This window comes from Podarcis gaigeae, assembly GCF_964106915.1.
Source record: "Podarcis gaigeae genome assembly, chromosome: 11".
Lineage (NCBI taxonomy): Eukaryota > Metazoa > Chordata > Lepidosauria > Squamata > Lacertidae > Podarcis > Podarcis gaigeae.
In genome coordinates, this window is record NC_139687.1 from 42,397,812 (window position 1) to 42,422,884 (window position 25,073).

Consider the following 25,073-nt stretch of genomic DNA (forward strand, 5'->3'; position numbering starts at 1 on the left):
ATTTGTATTTTTAAGAACTGACAGACAGGGCGAGGCGGGGGGGAGTGATAACAAAAATCACATCTCCTCCTCCTAATGCCCGTGACCGCTTCCGGCAAACTGTGAGGAGAAAAAGTGCGCGCGCGCGTACCCATCAGGAGCGTAGGGGGCGGGAAATGAATGGCGATTGCCAGCCTCCTGCTGGGCGGCGCGGCCTGGAGAAACGTACCTGAAACGTCGGAAAGAGAGCTCTGATTGGCCGCGTCGGAAATCAACGAAAAAGAAAGGCAAGAACGACTGGGCGGGGCAAAGATGATGGGCATGACGGGGGTGGGAGAGAATCGCTCGGCGGCGGCGGCGTCGCGAGCCGGAGCACGCCGGCGGTGTGGGCGGAGCCTGCGCGAACCCCGCCTCCCCTCCCTTCCCTTAAAGCACCAGCCCGTCCTCCGCGAGGGCCGCATAATAGTGGCGGCACCTCAGGAGGCGCTTTGTGGTGCCGTTGGGGGGAGAGAGGGAGCGTGCTCCGCGACACCCGCCACCCCCTCCTCCTCCTCGTTTCCTCCCTCGTCGCCTCAGCTGGCCCTGTGGCTGGATGCGGCTGAGCTCCCAGCCTCCGCGCCCCTGCCGCTGTTCGTGAGCCCGGCGCGGTCCAGACGGAGTCCCGGGCGCCGCCGCGATGTTTGACAAGACGAGGCTCCCTTATGTGGCGCTGGATTTGGTGTGCCTGATACTGGGTACGTCTCGGCCGGCCGGCCGCCCTGAGGGGAAAGGGGAGGAGGGAGGCGGCTGCGGGGAAAGGGAGGCTTGACGCCGGGGATGCTCCTTCGCTACGCGCTTCTTTTCCCTCTCCCGTCCCCCCCCCCTTCACACAACACCCTTGTTTCGCGGGGCGGGCGCTGCTTTTTTGCGAGCTGTTTCGCGAACTACGCCTGAGAGCAGCATTCGCATATGTACATATATATCCCGTACCTATATTGATATCCGGTGTGTGGAGTTTCACATGCGGTAGGAAAAAAACTCGCGTTTAATACGCGCTTGAAATATGGGTGCGTGTGTACATACATACATATGCGATACGTGTGTCCGGGTCTGCTTGGCTTCCATTGCATGTCAAGGGGCTAAACTTAGCTTTTTCCCACCTCCCGCCGCCAAGGCTGTGAGGAAGGCTTGGAAAAAGAGGGCGGTGGGGCAGTGGGCTGCAAACACCGTACTTGCTTCCCCCATGTGCTCTGCCATCTTCCCCGCTTGCCATCACATTTTATTGTCACTGCTCTTTTCTCTGTGCTTCTTCCATCCCTAAACTCACCTAAATTCGGAAGTCAACCCCCAATTGTCTCACCTGAAGAAACTTGGTCACTGCAGCTTCTTCTGTCCATAGCAGGATTGTGTAGAGTGGACTGATGTAAGAATTGGTTTGAATCACTAGTGCACACCGAAAATTAAGAAACCTGCCTCTGTACACTGATAGTAGGTAGGACAGCGCTGGTAGAGTTTGTTGTCATGAAGCTGAAGTTTACTGGAAAACTGATGATATCATTTCCCTCCTATCTGGACAGGCTTGTATTTTTTTTAAAAAAAGGAATAGTGAACAGTTGTCTATAGCTGCTGTTTGTCATCCTTACAAGCTGTGAAGAAATAGGTCTTCCCATTTCGGTCACAAGATGTGAACACTCATTTCTAGGCTTTATTTTCTGAATATTATTTTCCCTTTTTCTGATCAAATGAGGAAATGAATATCTATTAGAGCTAACTGGAAAAAAGTGAGTAGTGTACAGGTTTTCTTTTCTCAAGAATCGTAAGATTTCTTACCATTTTGTATTAGGCAGTTTTATGTTGTGTGGCCTTAGACAGCCTTGTTATGATAAAGATTGTGACTTAAATGTAATTTTGGTACTAAATGATCAATTGCCTTCATAGCTAAATGTTTAGAGACTTTACCGTACCTTGGCGAGTGGTACTCTTAGTTTGCTAGACACTCATCATTTAATTACTAGGAATGATGACATATCTATAGTTGATGAGTACTGGCAGTTTGACCAATTCTAAACATACAGATTAAACTACAGTAGTTGAAAATTTGTCACAATGCAAGAAGAGAGAGTGAGGGAACTTCTTGCTGTGTCTATTCTGGCATTTTAATTGAAAGAATGAGGGAATTTCTGTGCAATTGTCTTCTGTCACAGTTAACATAAGATCTTGAGCTATGTCTTACCTTATCTATTTGAAATCCTTTCCAATTCTGACAGCAGGCAGCAAAGAGGTAACAGGCCAATTTCAGTGTGACCATTTTTCTGCATGGGAGAATATATGAGAAAAGTCTGTACCTCTGAATACTGTAAAGGAAAAACCTGCAAAGAGGAGTGAACAGGAAACTAGTATCCTGTTTGTGGCATGCTGTTATAAAATCCATGCAGGTTTCTTTCTTTTGCTAATAAATTATATTGCTAGTGGTTATGCATTTGAAAGGCCTTGGTTTTTACCATGAACCCAGTAGCTGGTTTAAGGCTAGTTTGTACGCCGCTTAGGGAGTGGTTTATAAATCTTCTAAATAAAAATTCAATCTCAGATCTCCATCTTTTTTTATATTGACCGACCTTACAGGGTTACTGTAATACTTTCAAGTTCATGTATATGTGAAGCTTCTTGAATTAAGTGCTATACAAATGCTTTATAATAATAATGATATACATTTCTCCCAATGGAGAAAAGTTTCTGGAACTGGTTTTATATCTGCCAGCTAATGCATCTGAATAAAAAAAGGATGCATACAGCATCTTTTTTTCTTTTTCTTTTTCTTTTTTTTTAGTACATGCTCCTTACTTGAATGCAGTGTATAATTCATGGATGACCATTTAACTGAAAAAGGGAGAGTTAATGTGTGGTTTTCTTCAGGTTCAGTGGCGTTCAACATTTGGATGAAATAGTTGATAATACTTCCAGAAGCTCAATTCAGATATGTTAAGCCATGTTTAAGCAAGTTGAACAATTGTTGGCAGGGCATAAGCAATGGCTTCTGATGAGCTAGCAAACCAGAACTGGAAAACATGGTTTAAAGTGGGTACATGAACCAGGGTTTGTGATAACGAAGATTGCATTCCCCCAGCAGCAAAGAGTGGGCAGAAGGTAATACAGTAGTTCTTTGCAAGCTGCAAACCTGAGATTCCAAGGGATTATATTGCAACAAAATTAATAATTTACCCATGTATACTTGAGGTTACGATGGGCGATATGATAATTATATCTCAAGTGGTGATGTCAGTTGTATCTTGCATAATTCTGTTTCAAGCATCAAAGGTGGTTACAGTGCTGTAGATTATCTCTCATGTCTTACGAAGTGAAATGGTAGCTCTTGTTGGGTGGCACCATTATACAGGTGACACCCAGCTGTATTTCTTCTTGTCATCAGAATCAGGTGAGGTCATGTAGGTGCTGGACTAGTAGTCTCTGATCACTGTAGTGGGTTGGTTGAGGGTGTATAAATTAAAAGGGAATCCTGATAATACAGATGCTTTAGTTTGGTGGTTCCTGGCTCCAGGAATTATGTGAATGACCTGTTCTTGACAGTGCTGCTCTCTGCTTGAAAGAACAAGTGTGTAGGTTGGGAGTGTGTGTGCTCGCGCACTGTTGGATTCTACAATGTGACACTACATTGCAGCAGCAGCATGGAATGCTTTCCACCAGCTATGGCTGTTTCTGCATAGGGATACTCTGGCCACAGTAATCCCTGCTATTAATAATGTCTCATTTGGATTACTATAATGCTGTCTACTTGGGGCTGTTCTTGAAGATGACCTGGAAACTCCAAGTAGTGCAAAATGAAGTGGCTTGGCTTCTGAGTGGAGTTCCCACATCTGTTTTTAAAAGATTTGCACAGGCTGCCAATACATTCCCAGTCTCAATTTTAAGGTGTTACAGATGACTCATAAAGCCCTGAATGGTTTGGTATCTAAATACTTGAAAAAGAACTTCTCCCTATATAGTCCTAATTTAGCAGGGTTGCTCTCCTTATCGTCCTGCTTGTGGGAGCTTTATAACTGGAGCTGACGAGATGGTTCCCCTGCCTTGGAACTCTTTGCTTTATGAAATCTTGCTAGAATATTCATTGCTGTTATTTCAGTCTGAGCTTAAAACCTGATATATTTGGATTTCTGATCTTTAAAAAATGAATTTTTACCTTCTTTTGTGATTTTAGTGATGCTGATAGGGTTATTTGGCTGAATTTGGTGTTACCCTGCCCTGAGATATTCAGATTAAGGGCTGGATATAAATAGCCTAGCTATGGGTCTAATACCTGACCTGCTTCTTACATTACTTAATTTCAGAGACATGAAATAGCAGGATACCTATTTCTGTGTGCTCAAGAATACTGAATGGTTTTTTGTTGTTGTTGTTTTACAAGAGTGGTTATGATGTTAATTCAAGAGAGTGGTAAGAGACAAAGAGCATAATAACATAAGAAGTGTTCATTGAATCAGACCAAAGACCTACCTCATCCTACATCCTGGTCCTCATAGTTGCCAGTCGCCCTGTGGCATGGCTTTCATGTAGTAGCTTGTAGGTGTGCATGAAATTCTTGTTGCTTGTCTGCCAGGCTCTTTATATTTTGGCTGCTGCCAGCAGGAATCTGATAGGGTGAAACCAGTGGGAGATCTGTGGTTGGTTTCTGTTGGAGTGCTTTGCACAGCAGTCCAAAAGGAAAGATTTTTAAAGACCGGATTGGTTAAATTACTTGGGGATTTTTGCGTTCTACAGGTTTGGAGTTCACTTTTGTGTTAACCTCAGTCTTTAAACATTGATGATATTTTGTATTGCAATCTCAGATTTTAAGTGTACTCTTACCTTTGGTAAGTAGAAGTAATGTAGTGTAGGCTCCACCAGGAATTACTCCAATTATGGTAGGATTGCTTTTATTTTGTCTAGTTCTCAGCTAAAGGAGACCTTTGGCCAAAAAATATTCTGGTGGGTTGTGCTCCATGTTCATATTCTGTCATCCAACACCCAATCACAATATATTTTCCTTTCTGGAGATTTCCCCCCCAAATATGCCTTAGTTGTTTGAGCTTGTTCCCTGGGTCAGGGACTGGCAGATTTCAGGTTTGCAGGATGTGCTGTGTCTGTGTCTTTCTTGTCTGTGTGCCTGTTTGTTTTTACTAGAACTTTCAAGATCCACCAACCACAGCCAAGCGCTAGGTAATAGGTTGTGTTGTGTTGTGTTGTGTGTGTGGACATATATTTATGGGAGAAAGCCCTTTAGTTGTTGTGGGTGGTTTTTTAAATAAAAAATAATACTGGGATTCAGAAACCCTTAGATCTACCAGTACATGCTGAACTGCCTATTGATTACCGCTGGTCTGAGTAAAAAAAAATAATTGATGCTGCTTATTCTGATCGATGCTGTTTATTCTGTGTTTTTAAATGGTATGTTCTTAATTGGAACATGTGGAAGTGGCTAATAACATTTGTGTGGATATCACCCATTAGGGCCATGTGTTAGGAAAGCTGTTTGATCAGCTTCAGTATCTCTACCTTGAAGTCTGGCCCTTTGGAGTATTCAAAGTGCATGCAAAGTGCTGCGTTGTGGGACAGCTTTGGGAGAAGAAAAGGCTAAGAGTAAACTCTACAGAAATCCGGAGTAGAGTTTTTAAGGCAGTTGGATGTCTTGTACGCCTCCTTCCAGCAACTCCTGCAGCCAAGCTGGTTCCAAATGTTATTGCTTTGCTTTGTTTTGGACCACATCAGCAAGGCTGAGAGGGGGGGGGGCATCTTGGTGTCTGGGTAACCTAAGACTTCCATACACACAGCCCAGGCCTCTGCTTCACAGAGGAGATGCACTCCATTGTCTCTCAAGACAGACAGGTGCCAACAACAGTGTGAAGTGTCTTGAACATTCAAAATGCTAAGAATTATAAGCTCTTAATTTATTGCTGAAAGACCATATTTATTTGTAGCTGAAGTCCCATGTTACATATGTTGTTCAGTAGGGAAGTTATGAATCCAGTATTTTGAAGGATACAAGTAGAATAATTCTATGTGCCATTTTCTAGAAAACACAAAGACTCACACTGTATTTAGCAATTGGGGCTATAGTTCTACCCTATAGAAACACTTGGCTCTAGATGCAATGAGGAAATACATTTTTCCTATTTCCTGTCAATGACTCTAAATTACTGCTTTCCTAATGCAGCTGATGAAACAATTCTGGTGTTTAATTTACATTTGGCTTTAATTATGATGTTTGCTTCCAAAGCTGCGAGTAATTTAAGTTCCACTGCACTTCAGGTTTGCTTGCCTACTTTCTGTAAAAATGCTGCTGCAGGGTGACTAAGGCTGCGGTCCTATACCCATTCACCTGGAATTAAGCCATACTGAGATCAATGGGACTTCTGAGTAGACATGTCTCGTGTTTTATTGTGGAATACTGCTGATGGGGCCCAAAAAACAGGTTGTGTGTTACGGCTGCCTGATTATCCTTTCAGGGGGTATAGTAAAGGAGAAGCAGTGGGGAGGGGCATCTAATCCTTTTCCAGCTAGTTGTTTCCCTTATTCTGCCTCCCGCCCCCCGTAACATCTCCCATAGTGTGTTAAGTGTGTAAAGTGTGTATGCCCCTTCCCATTTAAAATTGTGGCAAGAAAACAGGAGGTAGCAAAAAATTTAGTTTCCCACACTTTCCGCTGCATTTCCACTCCCCAGCACTGCAACAAAAAGTGATTTTCTTTCTTCATCTAAACAAGAGCAATGTGCAGTTTATGTCTCTGACATAAACATTACTTTTAGGTAGTTTGATCCTCCAGTCATTTGACTTCTTTTCTTTGTAGTTAGAAGGTTACAGCATCAATACAGATTGCTCCAGTTCTCTGTGCTCCTGCCAATGTAGCAGTCTGAAAGCATACCAGTGCATGTAGATAAATAGGTACTGCTGCGGTGGGAAGGTAAATGGTGTTCCCGTGCACTCTGGCACTCATCACAGTGTCCCACTGTGCCAGAAGTAGTTTAGTCATGATGGCCACATGACCCAGAAAGCTGTCTGCGGATAAATGTCCACTCCTTTGACCTGGAACGAGATGAGTGCCACACCCCATAGCTGCTTTTGACTGGACTTAACTGTCCAAGGGTCCTTTACCTTTTTACATTGACCAGTTCTCTGTGGGGCTGTAGACCAGTCTGCATTTGTTCACTGTGAGTCCCAAGGTTCTGTGTAATACCACCTATCATACCATCACAGGGATAATAGACTTCTGAGGCAGAAAATGTTGCTTTCTTTTCTTTCTGAGCCTTTATAGGTACATCGGATGACAGAACTCTAGATGTCTAATGGTAGAACTTTAGATGTCTAGGTGTACAAGCTGATGGCAGTGCCAGCAGTTCCTAAGGCTTCTAAGAAGTTCTCTCTTTTGGGTCAGAAAGCAGAGCATAAATGGGCCGTATAAAAGGTTGACATTTATCTTCTGACAGGATTTCTTCTAACAGATGCGCAACACAGAGAAATGCTACATTTAAATGTTGGGGAAAACGACAGCACTTAAGACATTAGGTGCATGCCTAATAAAGGCGGCGACCTAATTGTGCTGTTGCCCATGTGCCTTGTCATTCTTCTGCTGTCTTATCCTTTAGGCAGCCATTGTTTGTAGGATGCATTCTTGATACAGAAGATATCATAAAGATGCTTTCAATGGACTGAAATCAATGGGAAATCTTCTTGGTAAATGTGTTGGTGATTGCTGTACAGTTTTTTAAGATGGGGGGTGATCTTAAATTGGAAAGGCTTACTTTCAAAATATTGTTGTAAATATTCCCTAAGTTCCCCAAGGTATTAAAAGATCACATTTTATTGTGGAACAAAGCAGAAAGGCTTAAATTGCAAACATGCCCCCCCCCTTCTTGGTCTGGCATAGTTTCTCAGTGGTTGGTCATGCCTGTGATACTCTTGCTGCCAAGAACAGCACTGGGGAGCGCTATCATTGTGTAGCATAATGGCAGTCTACCTTACCCAGACCCAGAGGCAGTTAACCTTCATCATAATTCTCTATTTGCTGCAGAGGAAGTGAAAAAAAACCAAACGATGGTTTTACTAAGCCAGAGTTGGTTTTAAGCATCACACTAGTTGTTTTCTTTTGAAAGCAGGGCAGTATGACAGTTTAGCCTGAAGTCATCAAAGCCTATTTTACAATCACCTATTAATTATAAGTTTTCTATCTAATAGGAAGTTGTACATTTTGACCAAGCTATACTTGAGGGGTTTGTAACTTTTATTCCCATCTGTTACTCATGCATTAAATTGTTAAGGACTTAACAACTGGGGCTTCTGTTCTGGCTTTTTGTGTAGATACTCAGATTGCTGTGCTAGGCAGTCCAGTTGTTCTATAGACAAATTTGCCCCTTTTATGGAGAAACAGCCCATAAACATGGCTTGGAGAAGAGCTGGAGGTAAGGGCAACTGAAACATATTCTCAGAATTGTTGATGAGAGGCACTTTTACAATTGGTTGACTAAAGAACATATTTTCAATTGGCTTGACCATGTGGGAAGTATAGAAATTGCTTTGCCTCTTGCATAGTTTTATATACCCAAATCTGTTATTATGCAGTCTGGATTTTTCTCTTGACAGCAATTACTTCAACCATATGAAACTTTCTTTGTATTTGCGTATGTGTTAAAAAGTGTAAAACAATAAATAAATAGCAACAAAACCAATGATATTTCCCGCATCCCCCAATTTTTCCCATATGGACCAAATCTGATGATGCCAGAACATATTGGTGGAATAAACTTTGAATATGTAGTGAACATTTAAAACCCAGTAACTAATGTTGTATGTTTACAAGTAAAACCAAATGGGCGTTTTAAACCAATTTAAACAATGACCATCAAGTGATGTGACAAACTGATGAATTGTGTGATAGAACACTTTCTGTTGGTTGATTTAGTTTAGTGCAATCAAACTGGCATTTGACAGTTAAGTGGTATGTTTGGGTCTGTGAATTAGGAGACGGTAAATAAGAAATACTATGGAACAATTTTGTCTGCTTTGCATAGTCTTCTTAGTATATGCTCTTAAAATATGAATAAAATCAGAAATAGCTTGTGCCTATTCCAAATTTCAGTGGTTTAAAGAGAACTGTAATTTAAATCGTTCTCTGATAAGCCTAATGCCATGCTTTGTATTCACGTGTGTCTAATAAGACCTCACAAACTGGTTGCTTCTGTTATGTTTTCTTGTAATACTGATAGTCCATCCTTGGACCATCTGGGAATCTCCTGACTTTACCTTGGAAGCAACAACTTTTGTCATCTTTGTATTTAGTGGGTGCATCTCTTCTTGGGAATGATTGAATGAGTCTCAAGGTGGTATCACTGTGAAAAAAATAAAACTCCAGAATGCCCCTTGGCTCTTTAATTGACCTATAAGTGATAGGATTTTCTGCATGAGCAGGCCTGTAGTAGTTTAGCTACATGTGTTGCCAAATGGCTGCAGTTAACTCTCATAAAATAAAGTTGTGCTGTCACGAGCAGAGTCCTTATGATTCTGTAATACTAGTATTTGCTGCTACATTAGATCAATTAGATACACTGAGAGCAAAGATTGACAGTAATCCCTCATCTATGCATCAAGCCCAGTTCCAAGGGTTATGCATATACATGAAAATCATATATAATCAAACCTTTGAAGCTACCCTGCAGTTAGCAGGTGTGTGGGGTGGGGGAGAGAAAGAGCATCCCTAGCACGCCCAGATCCAGTGCACTGAGTGGGCCTGTGAATGGGCTTTTAGAAAAGAGAAAACCTGGACGAAGTCTCCATCTTCCACACTTGTTGCAAAAATTAAAGAGTACTTTAACTGGCATAGTCAAATGTTTTGGGGGGAATTTTCCATACTCCATGAAATGATGGTTTGGATTGTTGCATAGGAACTTATTGCTTAGCGTATATTCACACTTACAGCATAACTTCAAAAATGAAGCTTCTGAAGGAGAATTGCCGAGTCCTTTAAAATACAGAAAGATTTTTATTCTACAGGAGATGGTTCTCCCTTCAAGAGTTCCTTGCATTTGCTTTGGCCAGAGCTGTGGCTTTTTTAAAAAAGAAAATTTTATAATGGTTATTCTCACATTTTGCTGGAAAGGATGAAGGGTTAGTTTTCCACCCAAGAAAAATCCCAAACTGCCCTTCACATTTGTTAAAACGCGCGCGTGCACAGACAGACAGACAGACACACACACACACACACACATTTTAGGATGCCCATTACTGGAGCTCTTTGCTACCTTAGAAATATGAGCACCTATATATATTCTATTAAAATATTTTACTACTTAAAACATACATTGCAATTTGGTTTATGTCCCACAATATAAAAATGACATGGTTTTAAAGTAAGTTCTGGAAATGTTTCCAGTCTTGCATGCTATGGAAACTCCACTGTGCCAAGGGAAGGGATGGTTCCCATTATATCCAGAAGGGCTTTATGTTTAGTACTTTTGTTTCACGGTGCGCTTCATGTAGTACGAGGTGATAGTCTAGTCTAGTTCAGTATTGTGCCAACTCTGGCTTATGATATACAATAATGTGGTTATGAAATGGCTATTAGTTTGTCTGTCCCCAGTTACCCACTCCCATAGGCTTATTGAAAGGAGAAGCCTATACTGGAAGGAGAAGTATTTGAATGTTCTTCCTGTTACTCAGACCTTGTGTACAAAGTTCATGGTCATTCACTCCCTTTTACTTCTGCTTACGCAAAAGTGACAGTAGTGTAATACTTTCCATTAGGTACCATCAAAATGTTACAAAGTAGTGCACAAGCTTTCAAGTTCAGCTTTTCAGTAGTTGCTCAGTATTTCATGATTTTTGTGGTGCTTTAAAAGATACTACACTCCTGTTTGGATTTTCTATGGTGGACTGGGACAGCTACCAGTTTCTTTTTCTTTTTCATTCAGTGTGTGTGCACCAGTTTAGGGTGGAGACATGTTTTAAATTGGCTGATTTTACAGGCTTTATTTAGAATAGAAAAATACTAGATGATAAAAATAAATCTTTCTCATGTGAGAAAGTATGCCTAATACTTGCTTGTCAACATAAAGTGTTGCTTAATAAACCTAGTGACAATCCGTTAAACTTTCCAGTGTGAAGATTAAATTGTCCAGCATAAAATGAATTATGCTTTTTAAAAGGCCTCATTTATAGCTGTACCATGATGTGTGACTGACTCTGAAGTGCTTTGTAAAGGGGCGTTCTCCTCCTCCAGTATTTGTAAAAAAATATTTCCCCACTCCACTGTATCTTGAATTCTCTGATTTTTGCATTGGGTTTTCTTCCATGGGATGTTCTGCCATAGAATGTTCTATATAATCTAGAGGCAGCCTTCTCTGAAGCTGCCTTATGAAGCTTTGTTTTACCATCCTGCCTTTTTATTTATTTTCTTTGCACAGTTGATAAGACTTTAAATAGCCATGGTCAAAGTATACAAGATCAAAGTAATTTTAAGCAAACAGACCTGTGATCGTTGGAATAGGGGAGGAAGTGGGCTGACCCTCTGAGTTATTGCATTGAGAGGGTGGCTTGGACAGGGCTGACATGTAAGTCCTAGGTTCATCATCTATCATCTTGAAGTAAAAGGTGTCTGGTTGAAGAGTAAGGAAGAGTTGCTTTCTGTGAACTTTGAGACCTGCTGCAAAGCTTGGTAGATAATACTGGACTGAATAGACTAGTGGTCTGATGTTTTATAAAGGCAAAAACTTCTGTTCCAGGTGTGGGGAACCTTTGGCATTGCACTGTTGCTGTATTACAAATCCTGTCAATCCCAGCAAACATAGCCAGTGGTCAAGGGTGTTGGGAGTTGTAGTTCACCAACATGTGGAAGACCAGAGGTCCCCCATACTTGTTTTTTTTTTGTTTGCTTGTTTTATTCCCACAGTACTTAGGTAGCAACATATTTCTTTGCACTGGGGCCCAATCCAAGGGTTGTATCCAATGCTGTCAGTCCGCTGACTCAAAGGCCCTTGTGCTAGTGATGGATTCCTGTGTTGCACAGCATTGAGAAATAAACCAACACAATAGGTCTGCTGGTGAAACCAATGATTTGATTAATTTATGTTCCATATACTGTAGTACTTAATAAAAGCAATCTAAGTGGTTTGCAAAGAAACTTACAGAGATACCCAATAAATATTTAATCAAAGAACCATGTAATTCAACCAAATTAGAATGTGAAATAATTAAAATTGCACTAGTGGAAAGGGCTCATCACCCTTGGGAAGGTAGCTTATCTAGGAGAAGGAAACCTCTGCTGCTGGAAGAAGTGCTAAGGAGTAAACCCTAGACAAATCTGGAGTGGAGTCCCTAAGATGGTTGGGTGGTGCCTTGTATGCCTCCTTTTGGCAACTTCGGCAAATTTCTTGCTCTGCTTTTCTTGGACCACATCAGTGAGGCCAAGCGGGGATTCTTGTCGCCTGGGCAGCCCAGGACCTCTATACACACTGCCCAGGCTTGTGCCCCGGGGATGTCACTTCAGTGCAGCTAACACAGCAGTTTGACTTCACCCTTGGAGATGTACTCCATTGTCTCTGCCAACTACTACTACTACTAGTGGAAATATTGTGAAACTACTTTTTATTTTAGTGCCCTTATACATGCAAATGCAATATTTTTAGAGAAGTCCTGTTGTGCAGTTGGGAAACAATGCTAAGATTGTATCTTTATTATTATTTCACAGTGTTTATGTACCATGTGATAAACTGAACTATAATTCAGGATTGCTATTTTAACCTTCAGATAAAACAATTAAACACTTAGGAATTAAAATTTTGTGAAGGATAGCTTTAATTGATGGTACTGAGAACACACATGAATATTATTTTTGATTATTATTATTTTGTTTCTGGTCTGTTATATCTGAGAATGAAAGAAAATATGAAAGATGGCTTTATTAACATTACTATGTGCATGCTTCAGTATGTTAAAAAAAAAAAACCTTTATTAAGAAAGCTGCAATATGCAATTTATTTAAATCCAACAATTAATTAGCTGCGATCACCTTTTTTTAAAAAAAATATCTGTTCACAACCTTCTTATGTTTGGTTTTTGATTGCCTCTGCTGTGCTGCTGCTGTAATCTAACTTCTTGCTTCCTTTAGTGATTTGAGCTACAGAATACTGTTTACCAGGAAAATATTTCTGAAACCAAAGCTCTCTTTGTATCTATTCAAAACAAAAGAAAATGCTTGAATCTGTGAGCAAAGTTGGAGGGGGCTCTGTTGCTAGAGCCTGATGCTGTTCCTGCCAGATAGTATTTATGGCTTCTGTCTGTGTTCTGCAGTAGCTCTTTTCTATGGCAAAGGATACCAAGCTTCCTGCTAGAAAGCCACATAGCTGCATGCAAATTCTCTTAAATTCAGGAATACTCCCTGTGCACCCTTTGTACTTTCCTCTGTGGTTAAAAGCGGAAATGTGAGCTGATTTCACCATTGAAATGCCAACTGTTAATCAGTATCATGACAGAAAAAATATAGCATGGATCAATGTGGTGGTTTCAGCTATGAAGTTGGCTTTTGTATTTGCTGCATATGCAAGAGATCGTTGAGGGACATCATGTTATGTTAACAGAACATCTTGTTATGCTAATCGGGCATGGTTGGGCTATTTTTGCTGTGTGTGGTGCTTTTCCAGGGCTTATAAAAACTTCAATCTTAGCTGGAATATTTTCCTAATGTAAACCGATTAATTAAAAAGCCAGGCATATTTTTGCCAAGGGAAGCACATTTTTCACCTTTGGATATTAACATGTTGGCACTCCTTTTCCTGTGGACTTTAACTTTCAGAACTGAGGATTTCCTTTTGGTTCCCCCGCCCTGCTTGTGTTTCCTTCCCTAAAGGCTTCTAAGCCAGGACAATTGTGTCCAATTCTCCGAACTGAAATGCTTGGCTTTTTGGCTAGCGGATGCTGTGGTTAGATAAACTGGTGTTAATTGACCAAAAGTTCATATTTGTGTTGGATATAATTCCAAAAGTTTTAATTCTGTAATTTATTTTTAATCTTGTCATTTGGTGTTTTGAAAAGGATTATGATAATTTTTATTTATGTTTATTAAGGTATTTTTATAGGGCTTTTCAGGACTGTGTGACACTCTCAGGGTGATTCACTTAATAAAATAATAAAACACAAATATGTAGACATAACTCAGGCTAAAAATCAGCAGGAAAATAGATCTCCCCATATAGCAGTAGTGATTAAATTACTTTTTAAAGCCTGGACCAGCCTCAAATAGGTTAAAAGTGAATGTAATGCAGCCAATTTCTTTAAAAGTCACTAATGAAAGAGCAAAGAGCACTTCCTGCGGGAGGGAGTTCCATAATGAGGATAACAAATGCCCCAAAATTAGGCTGGAAAACAGATTAGAATTGAACTAAACAATCAGTATCCTGGAGAAACACCTGGAACCATGAAACCACCCTTCCCAGTATCTTATTGAAGAGTGGAATGTGAGATATTGGCTAATAGTTATTAAAAGCCAGAGGGTCCACATTTCCATTTTTGGGAACAGGTGTCTAACCATTGCTTCTCTGAGATCAGTAAGCATTGCACTCTCTTTCAGAGAAGCATGAGTTGCCACCAAGGTAAAGGTGATAAGCCCTAACCTGGCAGATTTTAATAATTAGGTAGAGTAAGGATCCATAGGCAAATGATAGACCTTAATTCTCAACTCTCCAATACATTTGTCCACATCACCAACTGGCATAAGCTGAAAAGCAGCCAGCACCACCTCTGAGACTCCCTCTGTAAAGCTCAGACAAGGAAATTGTTACTCAGCAGGGCAGGTGGTACAGCAGCAGAATCCAAGGCTTATCTCTAGTCCTTGACACCATGTAGAGAGACTGAGAGCTGTCTGGACACATATTTGCTTTCCAGCCATGTTTCAGTAATGCAGCAAGAAGTTAACAACTTCCCATTAGTTGATCTAACATTCACAAAAAGCACCTTGAAATTGTGGGTGCCTACAGAATGGAGAGGGAGCACAGATATCTGGCTCCCTTTCATCTACCACGTCTACCTTTCACATGCCATAGCATCCTCTGCTCCTTAAAATCCAAATGGTGGCCTCATCCTCCTGCCCCCAATTCATTCCTTATCCCTAAATTCATTTTAGCTCCAACCGACTTAAAATTCATTGATAGAACAGAGCCACCAATTCCAATTAAATATAATTATGTCGTTAATGTATGTGAGAAGAGAAATATTTTCTTTGGCTTTGTGGACGAAAAATGATAAAGTTGGTGCACCATCTTGCATTTGTGATTCTTCTCTCTTGTTGAGTGCCGGAGTGGTTAAGATACAGCACTCCACCTAGCCAGGGTATAGTCCCTTTAACCCAGAGCCTTCCAAACTGTGTGTTGCAATACAGTGTGTAGGTGTGTCGCATGAACACTTCCTGCACGCCTTCCAGGGCTAGAAAGGGGTTAGTTTAACCTCTGGTTTGCTATTAAAATTGAATTACGGTACTTGTTCCACAAAATGATGCATGTCTAAAAACTGTGCCACCAACATGAAAAGTTTGGAAAGCTCTGCTTTGACCCAATCATTTTTGACTGACAGCAGTTGGTTAGGGTTTACTTATCCTATGAGTTGGGGATGACAAGGTGAAGACCTTCCTGAATCCAGAAAGTATGCCATATAATAGGAATCTTGTCTTAGTTTAGACAAGATGAATCATGAGCCTGATGAAAATAGGTAGCAGCTTCCTTGTCCTTTCATTTGTCAGGTTTAATCAGACCACAAGGTTTAATCTGTACCTCAAGGCTTGTGACTTCTAGTCTCAGAACTGATGCTTGTAATTTGGTTGTGAGCATTATTGACGTCTCCCCTATAGGTTGTGTCTCCATTCCTGAGAAATCAACACAATTGCCTCCTTCTCCATCACTGTTGAGATTGTTCATGAGCATTAGTGGCTGTGTCATAGAATGGTAGCTGTGAATCGCAGACGAGCTACAGTTGTCCTTACTGAATGTCTACACAATATTTGATGTATTTTAAAATATTGTATTTATGCCCCCTCTCCTCATAAAGGCTGCTTGAGGCAAATGCAGGGTTGTTGATGTTTTTTAAATTCTGGTTTCCATGATTAGTACGGTACTTCCTGCTGTATCACATAAGTAAGGGGCGTGAAACCTTTTTCAGTCTGAGGACTACATTCCCTTACTGGCAACCTTCCAGAGGCCACATGCGTAGTGGGTGGACAAGTGGATGTAAATTTTACCTTCATACAATAGGCTGATTTCTACGCGCTGTCTCACACCCCTCTCTATTTTATATCCAGGCAAAGAAGATTTAATACCACTTCAAGGACAAATTCCAGCCAGACAAAAACACTCAGAGGCCTAGCTCCACAACCTCCTTTAAAGAGTGTGACCTGCGGAGAGTCCAAAGGGCCAGACAGAAAGGCCTGGAGGGCCACATTAGCTTCCCCTTTCTTAAGTGATATTGTATCTTTCCTTTTTTAAAAATGGTAAACGAGGTCAAGATTCATTCTCTCCCTGATCAATATTCTCTTGTTTCCAGTACCTCATATGGTCTTTATTTTTTAATAGCTCCACAGCCACTCCCAGTTCATATTTCTGAAATGTTATGAATGCTAATATAGGACACACTAGAACTTGCAGTGACTTGTTTGTAATTGCTGCTGCTTCTAGTTGCATATTGTTGAAAGTGAGCAATGTTCAATTTATAGGACCTGTCTCACCAAGCTCCTTTAGCAGTTCTATTTTCCTAATGTAAGATAGGCTTTTTATTTGGTAATTTAGGAGGGGCAAATAAGGCGCACCTTCTAGTAATTCATTGGCTTGCATCCAGAGATGTTTTCTGATAGTCGAAAGGCACTTCCATGTGCACAAAACAGCCCTGCTGAATTCTCCTGATTCCCCATCCCATTGTGGCTCTTCATGTCACATCAACACCTGTTCCAGATGGTCCCTCAGGCTTCTGAAGTGGCTTTTTGGGGAGGCCCACAGTGTGTAGTGGAAGAGGTCAGCAAGGCCCTCTTGTGCAAATGGAGTTTCACTCATCCAGCTCTGGCTCCAACACTTTATATGAAGTCTATTTTACAGTTCCCCCCCTCTGATTTAGTCCGTTTTGTCTTGCTCAAGATCACAGAGTATGTGAGCAAGCTGGGGTTTCAAACTTGAAATTGCACTTGCTGCTTGAATGGAGCTCTGTTCACATAGGATTTCCCTTTCCTTTTCACCTCACTGTACCCCCCCTCCAAATCTGCTCTGAAGAATCCCTCAGCCCTCTGGAATAGTTGTTGAGGGTGGGTGCAGGGCTTTAGGGGAGAGGAGGAAGTTCCATTGTCCAAGTGGAAGTCTGTTACATGAGCGGAATGGTAGTGTTGGATACCACTTTACATCTTGCACAGATCAACCATTCAGTCTGTTGGACTAGCTCTTATGGTACTCCAACAATCTATAACTTAAAGTTAATTAATTTTGTCCGTAAACTTTTAAACTTCTTTAAAAATCTAATACAATTTTTAAAATCATGGATTTTTAGAGAAAACCTAAGAAGAAAAAATTAAGCATAGGGATATGGAGTAAAGAGCTGTTGAGTTGCCTTACTTAAGGTCATTAAGGTCATACATGCCACTTCAGAGCACTTCTGCAGGTATGTATTTATGTCTTGCCCTTCTGTTAAAATGTAATCAAAGGAGCTTACAGTAAAGGTAAAAGAAAAAAGTAGCAGCAGTTTTAAAACAACACATGAAAGCTGACAAGGAGAGGGAAACCCCTGAAAGTTCAGCAAAAGGAAATCAACTGAGTGTATCAGTGTTTTCAAAAGGCATTTGTGCACACCATCATCGGAGTGTGAACTGGTATTTTAAGGTTTTTGAACGGGCATGGAACAGTAGAGGTGCAAATGACAATACTAGTTGCCTGCTAAGTAGGTAATGTAGAGAGGCTGCAGTATGCAGTGCTTCAGTTCACGCATCACACCAGCTATGGTTCTGCAACCAACAGTTACGGACTTGCAGATGTATAGGAGGTAAACTATGGTTTAGGCCTGTTTGTTTGTTTTCATTTCTTATCTGCTGAGCACTCCAGGCTCACTCTCATCTTCATGGTTCAGTCCCCACATTGGCAGGAAAGTTTGCCTCAGAACCTGAGGGACACTCTATTCCATACCCTCCAACATTTCTCTGATGAAAATTAGGGACACCCCATTCCATAATGATGATTTTACTAAAAAAAAATTAAAAAAATCCTTCCAGTAGCACCTTAAAGACCAACTATGTTGTTCTAGGTATGAGCTTTCGTGTGCATGCACACTTATTCAGATACACTGAAACAGAAGTCACCAGACCTTTCTATATAGTGAGAAGGTGGGGAGGGGTATTACTCAGAAGGGTGGTGGGAATGGGTGATTGGCAGATAGCTGTGATGAGCCTGTTGACGACGCTGTTGATTTTGCTATTTATACCCCACACATCTTACTGGATTGCCCCAGCCACTTTGGGCAGCTTCCAACATATATAAAAACCACAATAAAACATTAAAAAACTTCCCTATACAGGATTGCCTTCAGGCACCATACCCTCCGACATTGCTCCAAAGAAAATAGGGACATCCGAAGGAAAACTGGGACATTCTGGGATCAAATCATAAACTGGGACAGCTTCTCTAAATCAGGGATGTCCCTGGAAAATAGGGACACTTGGAGGCTCTGCTGTTCATATTTCTCCCAACATTTCCTCCTTCCATTTACGGGGTGGGGTGGGGGGAAGGAAAAACATAATAAAATAGTTCTCTTGAGGTGTATGTTTTATTTGTATTTTCTTTTCTTTTTGTGTGTTGCCCTGGAAGCTGTGCTGAAGGGTAGTATAGAAATCTTTTAAACAATTAACAAACAATTCCCATGGGCCTTGACGTATTTGCAGTAATCTGTTAAAATTGAAGGTGTGTCTGAGTCCCATGGAAATTAATGGGACACAAGCACACTGTTAAACACTTAAATCCAGTGACTTCAATAGAGCTTTTGTTACACCTGAGAAGAACAATCTAGCTGGATCAAATATCCTTCAGTCATCATTTGGTTTCCATTAGGGAGCTAGCTAATCACATAGAGATCACAAACAGAACATAAAGATGATAACCAGCACTCTTTGACCCAGTATGTAGCATTGCTAAGAGAAGCATATTGTTTTGCTATATGAAGGTTTCATTTAGCTGTCATGGTTAATTGCTTTTGATGGTTTTATAGCCAATAAAGCTAGTGGCCATCATCATATCTTGCGGCAGTGAATTCCGCAAGTTAATATATCTGTCAGTATGTTTTTATATGCAGGAGCCTACTTACAGAATTGGTATAATTATTCTCTCCTGAGTGAATCTTTCTCTGTGACTGTCAACGACCCTGGTTTCTATTCTGTAATTTAGCCAAATATGAAGGGGGAACTTTCCAAGGCTGCTAAAAATGAAAGTACAAGAGAAGGGGTTACCCTTGAGAAGGAACATTGCAAGGCAAAATACTCCTGATAAAGGCTTACCGCTAACCATAAAATGAGTGAGTGTAGTAAAAACAAAAATGTTTTAATACTACCCAAGTTAGAATTGTTATCTTGCACAGACTTGAATGGTAGCCAGAGTCTTGTCCCTCCTTTGTCACCTTGGCATTATTTCTTTTCTGAATTGCCTTGGGGGAATCAAGTTCTCCTCCCTATCTAATTTTATAGACTACTGTTAAGATTTCTAAACTTGCCATGTATGCTTAATAGAAACCAGACATCCTCATTACTGAGTTTTTGCTGTTGTAGCAGAAAGTACTTTTTTGCCCTTGGAAGACAGTGGAAAAAATGGTTGCGAAAAGCTAGGAACCCTGGCAGGGGCAGTTTGGCAAGGAGTGTTGGGACATCATTCAACAGAACTTTGAGTTGACTGGTAAGGGTGTTGTGGAAATTAAATGTGGGGCATCTGTGGAGCAGTTGGCATAGTGAGAGGCTGAGTATACATATTCAAAAACGGTGCCATGTTTTGAATAAACCTGTAACAATTTATGTGCAGGTCCATCAAATAGCAAATTCAGGTTGTTCACTTTTCCCTGTATGAACACTGACTATACTAACCCATAAGGCAATTAAAATGGAGCATTTGCAGATAAGCCAAGTTAGTGGCACTGTATGCATTCATGGGGCTGCAGTCCTATGTTCACATGAGAAGTAAGCCCCATCTAAGCCTGTCGGAACTCCTTCTGAGTAAATATAAGCAGGTTCAGGTTGTAAATCTGCAGAAGTCATTCAGCAAAAATAGTGTTAAATCTAAGCTTGGATTAGAGTGTGAATCATGCTGCCAGATCCTGTACTTCTAGGTAGTTACAGCTATAATTAGAGTAGCTTTGAACCAATGCTTGAAAGGGCACAGAGAACATTTTATTTTTTTAACTATCCAGGAATTGGTGTAGGTGAAGATTCATATTCTAAAGCAAGGTAAAATAACAAACACTTGTGTAAGATTATTTCTTTTACTAACTTGGTTCTCTCTCCACCCCTCAAAAACTGCTAAATAAGTTGCTGGATAAAATGAGATACCATTATGCTTAAGACTTGACATGGGCTGCTTTCCATGTTAATGTTATGAGAATTGCTTTGAGTTTGCCACATTCACGACTTTCCGTTCTTAAAGTTCTGATAAGCTGCAGGTTTGCCTCTGTTCATTTCATCCACACAGCTTTGGCACCCTGATCTGTCTTCTTTTACTCTTAGACCCTTTATCCCTCCACTCTGTTCGCAGAAATGGTTATCTAGGATTATTATTTTTTAAAAAAGGTTGGTGTTTCGATCAAAAATGTACAGTTGCATAAGCAGAAGGCTATTTTATTATTTTTACTCATTAAATTTGTATACTGCCCTTTACCCGCAGTTCTCAGGGTGTTTACAACATAAAATCACAATATAAAACACCAAATGCACAATAAAATTGAAAACCAAAATAACCCAATAACCCCCATTCCCTTTCTGCTAGTGCAACACCCCGCACTGTATTCCTTACTATTCTGTAGCCTGCCCAACTAATTATAACCAGGGGTAATCTAATCTCATTATAATCAGGGGTAATCAGTAGTTTTACTCTTAGGAGTAATACTCCCCATATATTACACTGCAAGGTGCTGAAGGGCTGCGAGAATTTATTTACCCTTTTCTTTCAAGGGAGTGTATGTGGTTTCTCCACCCAAATTCTACCTTTAAGAATAGCCCTGTCAGGTAAATAAAGATGAAAGATAGTGACTAACCCGAGGTCACTCAGTGAGCCTTCATGGCTGAGTGTGGAGAACTTGGGTCTCCCTGGTCTTAGTTCAGCACTCTAACCACCGTACCACACTGGCTTTCGTGGGTCATGTAGGCTTTTGACGTAATCTTGAACCAAAAAGCAAGAATGGTTTTTATTTCTGTGGTTAGTATGACATTTGCAGTAGTGCTAATCCTGGGATTCTGTCTCTGGATAATGAATGGTAAGCAGCTTTGCTGCGGAAGTGATGGTTTCACTGTGGTATCCTGTAAATGTGTGGTTGTGATTGTGGGGAAGGGGGATGGGGAGAGCAAAGAGACTGAAGAAGTAATGTCCTATGGAGAGAGGGTTTTACCTCACTTACCTCACTAGTATTCACACTTTTTAAAAAAATGTTGGTTAGGGTCATTCCTCACTTTTAAAAAAAGTTGGAGGAGACCTTTTTGTACATCTCTTTTTGCTTTGGGCCCTTTGGTAAATTCTTTTTCTCATTTTGGAATTTACCTTGAGATTAGAGTCTGGTTCAAGCAGTCATCAAATGATGATAATACAGACATCAAATGTTAAATTGCATTTGGATAATAAATAGCAGAGGCTGACGTGAACACAATACATAACAGCACAGGCTGATCCTCTAACTCAGTCTAGGACATTTACACATTCAGTTATGAGAGCCAGGAGGGCTTGGGGGTTAGTGCCTCTACATCCTGAGGCGTGCTGTACATTTGAGTTGTTAGAAGTTAAAATACTACAAGGTATGGCACAAAAAAATACTGGGAGAGGGGGAGGAATAATCCTCAGTGTAACAAATATAGGGACCCCTTTCATGTTTTTAACCTGGAAATTCTAAAAGGCATAATGAATGATAAGAGGTGCGTTAAACTTCTCAAGCTGAGCTTCACTAACCAGGCAAATCTGCCGTGGAATGAGGTGAGCAGTGGGCCTACCAAGGTCTGGGTTTCTCCAAGCAGTCTTCCTTAGTGTGACAAATATATTAAGAATGACACAGACACCATGCTTCTATTCCTGTGCCTCCAGCTCTGCCTTCTTGAGAGTCACAGCTACTGTCACTGCTGAGAGGAGCCTTGACCACCCTTTCATTGTCAAAGCTATAGGCCAAATAGGGGCCTAAAATAGGTCTCTAATTACCTCTTCTTAAAAGTTACAACTCAAACATCAGTGATCATAGGGCTGCAAACTATCAGAAGAGCTGAGTACCATCTTCCAACACTTGATCCCTCAAGACTAGATTTTTCACACTACATCCCCATCCAGACAATTTTAAAACAACAATTTATTTAAGGTTGCCACATGTCTCCTTTTTCTGGGACATGTTCTCATTTTCATGAGTAGGTTAAATGACAGTCCATAGTTAAAAGTCAGCAAATGTGTCCTCTTTTTTTGCTCTTCAAAAAAGACTGAGGGTAGGCAGATTTAAAACTACAGAGGAGTTTGGGTACTAACCAGCATAATCCACATTTCAGCATATTATAAAAATCTCTATGTAGGTGGACATGAAGGTGTACAGTCTGTGTGTGCTTGGGGCTGAGGGTTGTTCTTCCTTGAAATACGCATGTTGGGATGAATGTAATATTTAAATTGGAGAGTATATATGAGTCCCATCTCAATATGGGAAAGTGAAGGGGGGAAAACAATCCACAGTGTCTATCTCCCTGTAAAATATTTCACTGGGATACGACAATGTTTTGTTTTGGTCTTTTTTAGTTGTAGCAGTTGCTGATGTCAAGGAGTAAGCCATAAAAATAAGAAGAACCCATGAAACCCTATGCCCCCTCAGAGAACCGCTAAGGTGTAGTGCAACTATAAAGAGGATTCCCTCTTCCTTCCAGCTTGCTATACTTGGGATGTAGGGTGCTCATCATGTGTGATAACTGGCTAGGATACTACAGTGATTCAATAGACACAGTTAGTTCAAATTGTCCTTCTACTCTGTAACTTCATTAATAACCAGTGTTCTTCATCAAGCTTTCAGAAAATTCTTCTCTTTTTTCCTGGCTTCAAAAAACATTGTCTCATAAAAATAAGCCCTACATTCCTTGCAGTCATTCCAGTTCTTATTTATATTCTGTCCAAGTTTCAAATTATTTCCCTTTTGATTATTTCCATTCCCACGTTATCAATCCAAATAAACATAGCAGCTAAATAATTTGCCTCATAACTTGCCTTATGTGGAAAGCATCATTCTGGTGTCTGAACTCTGCGCTATTCTCACTTCTGCAGTTGGCAGGCCTGGTTGCTGGTATCTATGGGACAGATAGGTAAATGGGGCTTTGAAGTCTAGGCAGTTTGTGTGCACTGCATGATACTGAATACGCTACACTCTTGAGTTTTGCATGTTGCTTAGTAGTTTCGTCCATGCTTGATAATACGTATAGATAAATATTTAACTGTGTATCTTTTTTTCCCTTCCCCCAACAGCTGGCTTACCCCTTGCTGTTCTAAACTTGGCAAAAATAAAGCCGTATCAGAGGGGCTTTTTCTGTAATGATGACAGCATCAAGTATCCGTTCCATGACAGTACCATCACATCCACTGTCCTCTACGCAGTGGGGTTCACACTGCCCATTTCCTCTGTAAGTAGCTGGCAGCTGTGTGGGGAGAGTCTGAAATGTGTGCTGAGAGCTCATTATTTGACCAAGTCTTTGAGAAAAGAAAAGGAAAAGGCTTGGCTTAAATGTACTTGGCTGACTAAACATTTGTAGTAACAGAACGAGAAGCCTCTGTGAAACGCATTAATAAAGCAGGGATGGTGAGCCTGCCCCATCGCCCCATTTCAACTCTCATTAGCCCCAGTCAGGGATGATTGGAGCTGTATTCCAAAACTTCTGAAGGACACCAGGTTGGGGAAGTTGCTCTATTTAGTTGTAAGGTAAAGGTAAAGGAACCTGTGACCATTAGGTCCAGTTGTGGCAGACACTGGGGTTGCGCACTCCTCTCACTTTATTGGCCGAGGGAGCTGGCATACAGCTTCCGGGTCATGTGGCCAGCATGACTAAGCCGCTTCTGGCGAACCAGAGCAGCACACAGAAACACCGTTTACCTTCCCGCCGGAGTAGTACCTATTTATCTACTTGCACTTTGACGTGCTTTCAAACTGCTAGGTTGGCAGGAGCAGGGACCAAGCAATGGGAGCTCACCCTGTTGCGGGGATTCGAACCGCCGACCTTCTGATCGGCAAGTCCTAGGCTCTGTGGTTTAACCCACAGTGCCACCCGCGTCCCCTATTTAGTTGAAAACCATTATAATTGTTGGCACAATTAGTGTGCACTGTTAATATGTATGCTTCCTTGGGAAATGTGTGCATTTCAAAATGGGAAGCCACTTTAATCGCTTATTTGAATATTGTTGGGAAATTTAAATTGGTTATATTATTTAAATTTATCTTAATTGTCTTGATTTAAAGCAATTCACCTTGGAACCAATTAAGAATTTCTGCTTTGGTGTTGAAGGGACTGCTGGGTGAATGAATGAAGTGAGTTTAGAAAAATGTGTTCAATTAAATAGGTAGGCTTGTCTTTGTATTTAAAATTATGCTGAATTAAGAATGTCTGTATGAGGTACGCTCAGTTAAAATGACCATTTGAGAGCCTCAACACTTCCTTAATTTAAATGTAAGATGTTTAGCATGACCCCTTTGATATAAGATTCACTGAATTAAGTTGTGTTTACTCCTAAATAACTGTATATGGGATTTTATGCTTGGGATCATGGGGGTGTTTGTGAGAGATCCAAATCCATTTTTTACTCATGCACAACCTTTTATCGTTGAAATACTGAGCTACATCTATTGGAATTGCTCATTAAAGGCTCTTGCAAA

At 40.8% G+C, this 25,073-nt stretch overlaps 1 protein-coding gene across 2 annotated transcripts in view; it reads left to right on the forward strand.

The window, feature by feature from the left end:
• The first annotated feature begins 236 nt into the window (after positions 1-236).
• PLPP1 (phospholipid phosphatase 1) overlaps positions 237-25,073 on the forward strand; it is an 89,990-nt gene continuing 65,153 nt past the window's right edge. Inside the window, exons 1-2 of one of the 2 annotated variants that reach the window (XM_083703679.1) lie at positions 237-713; positions 23,675-23,829. In XM_083703679.1, coding sequence (XP_083559805.1) covers positions 656-713; positions 23,675-23,829 — 213 coding nt within the window. In that variant the 5' untranslated portion in view covers positions 237-655. The remainder of the gene's footprint in view (positions 714-23,674; positions 23,830-25,073) is intronic. The other variant, XM_083703680.1, reaches the window with a different exon arrangement.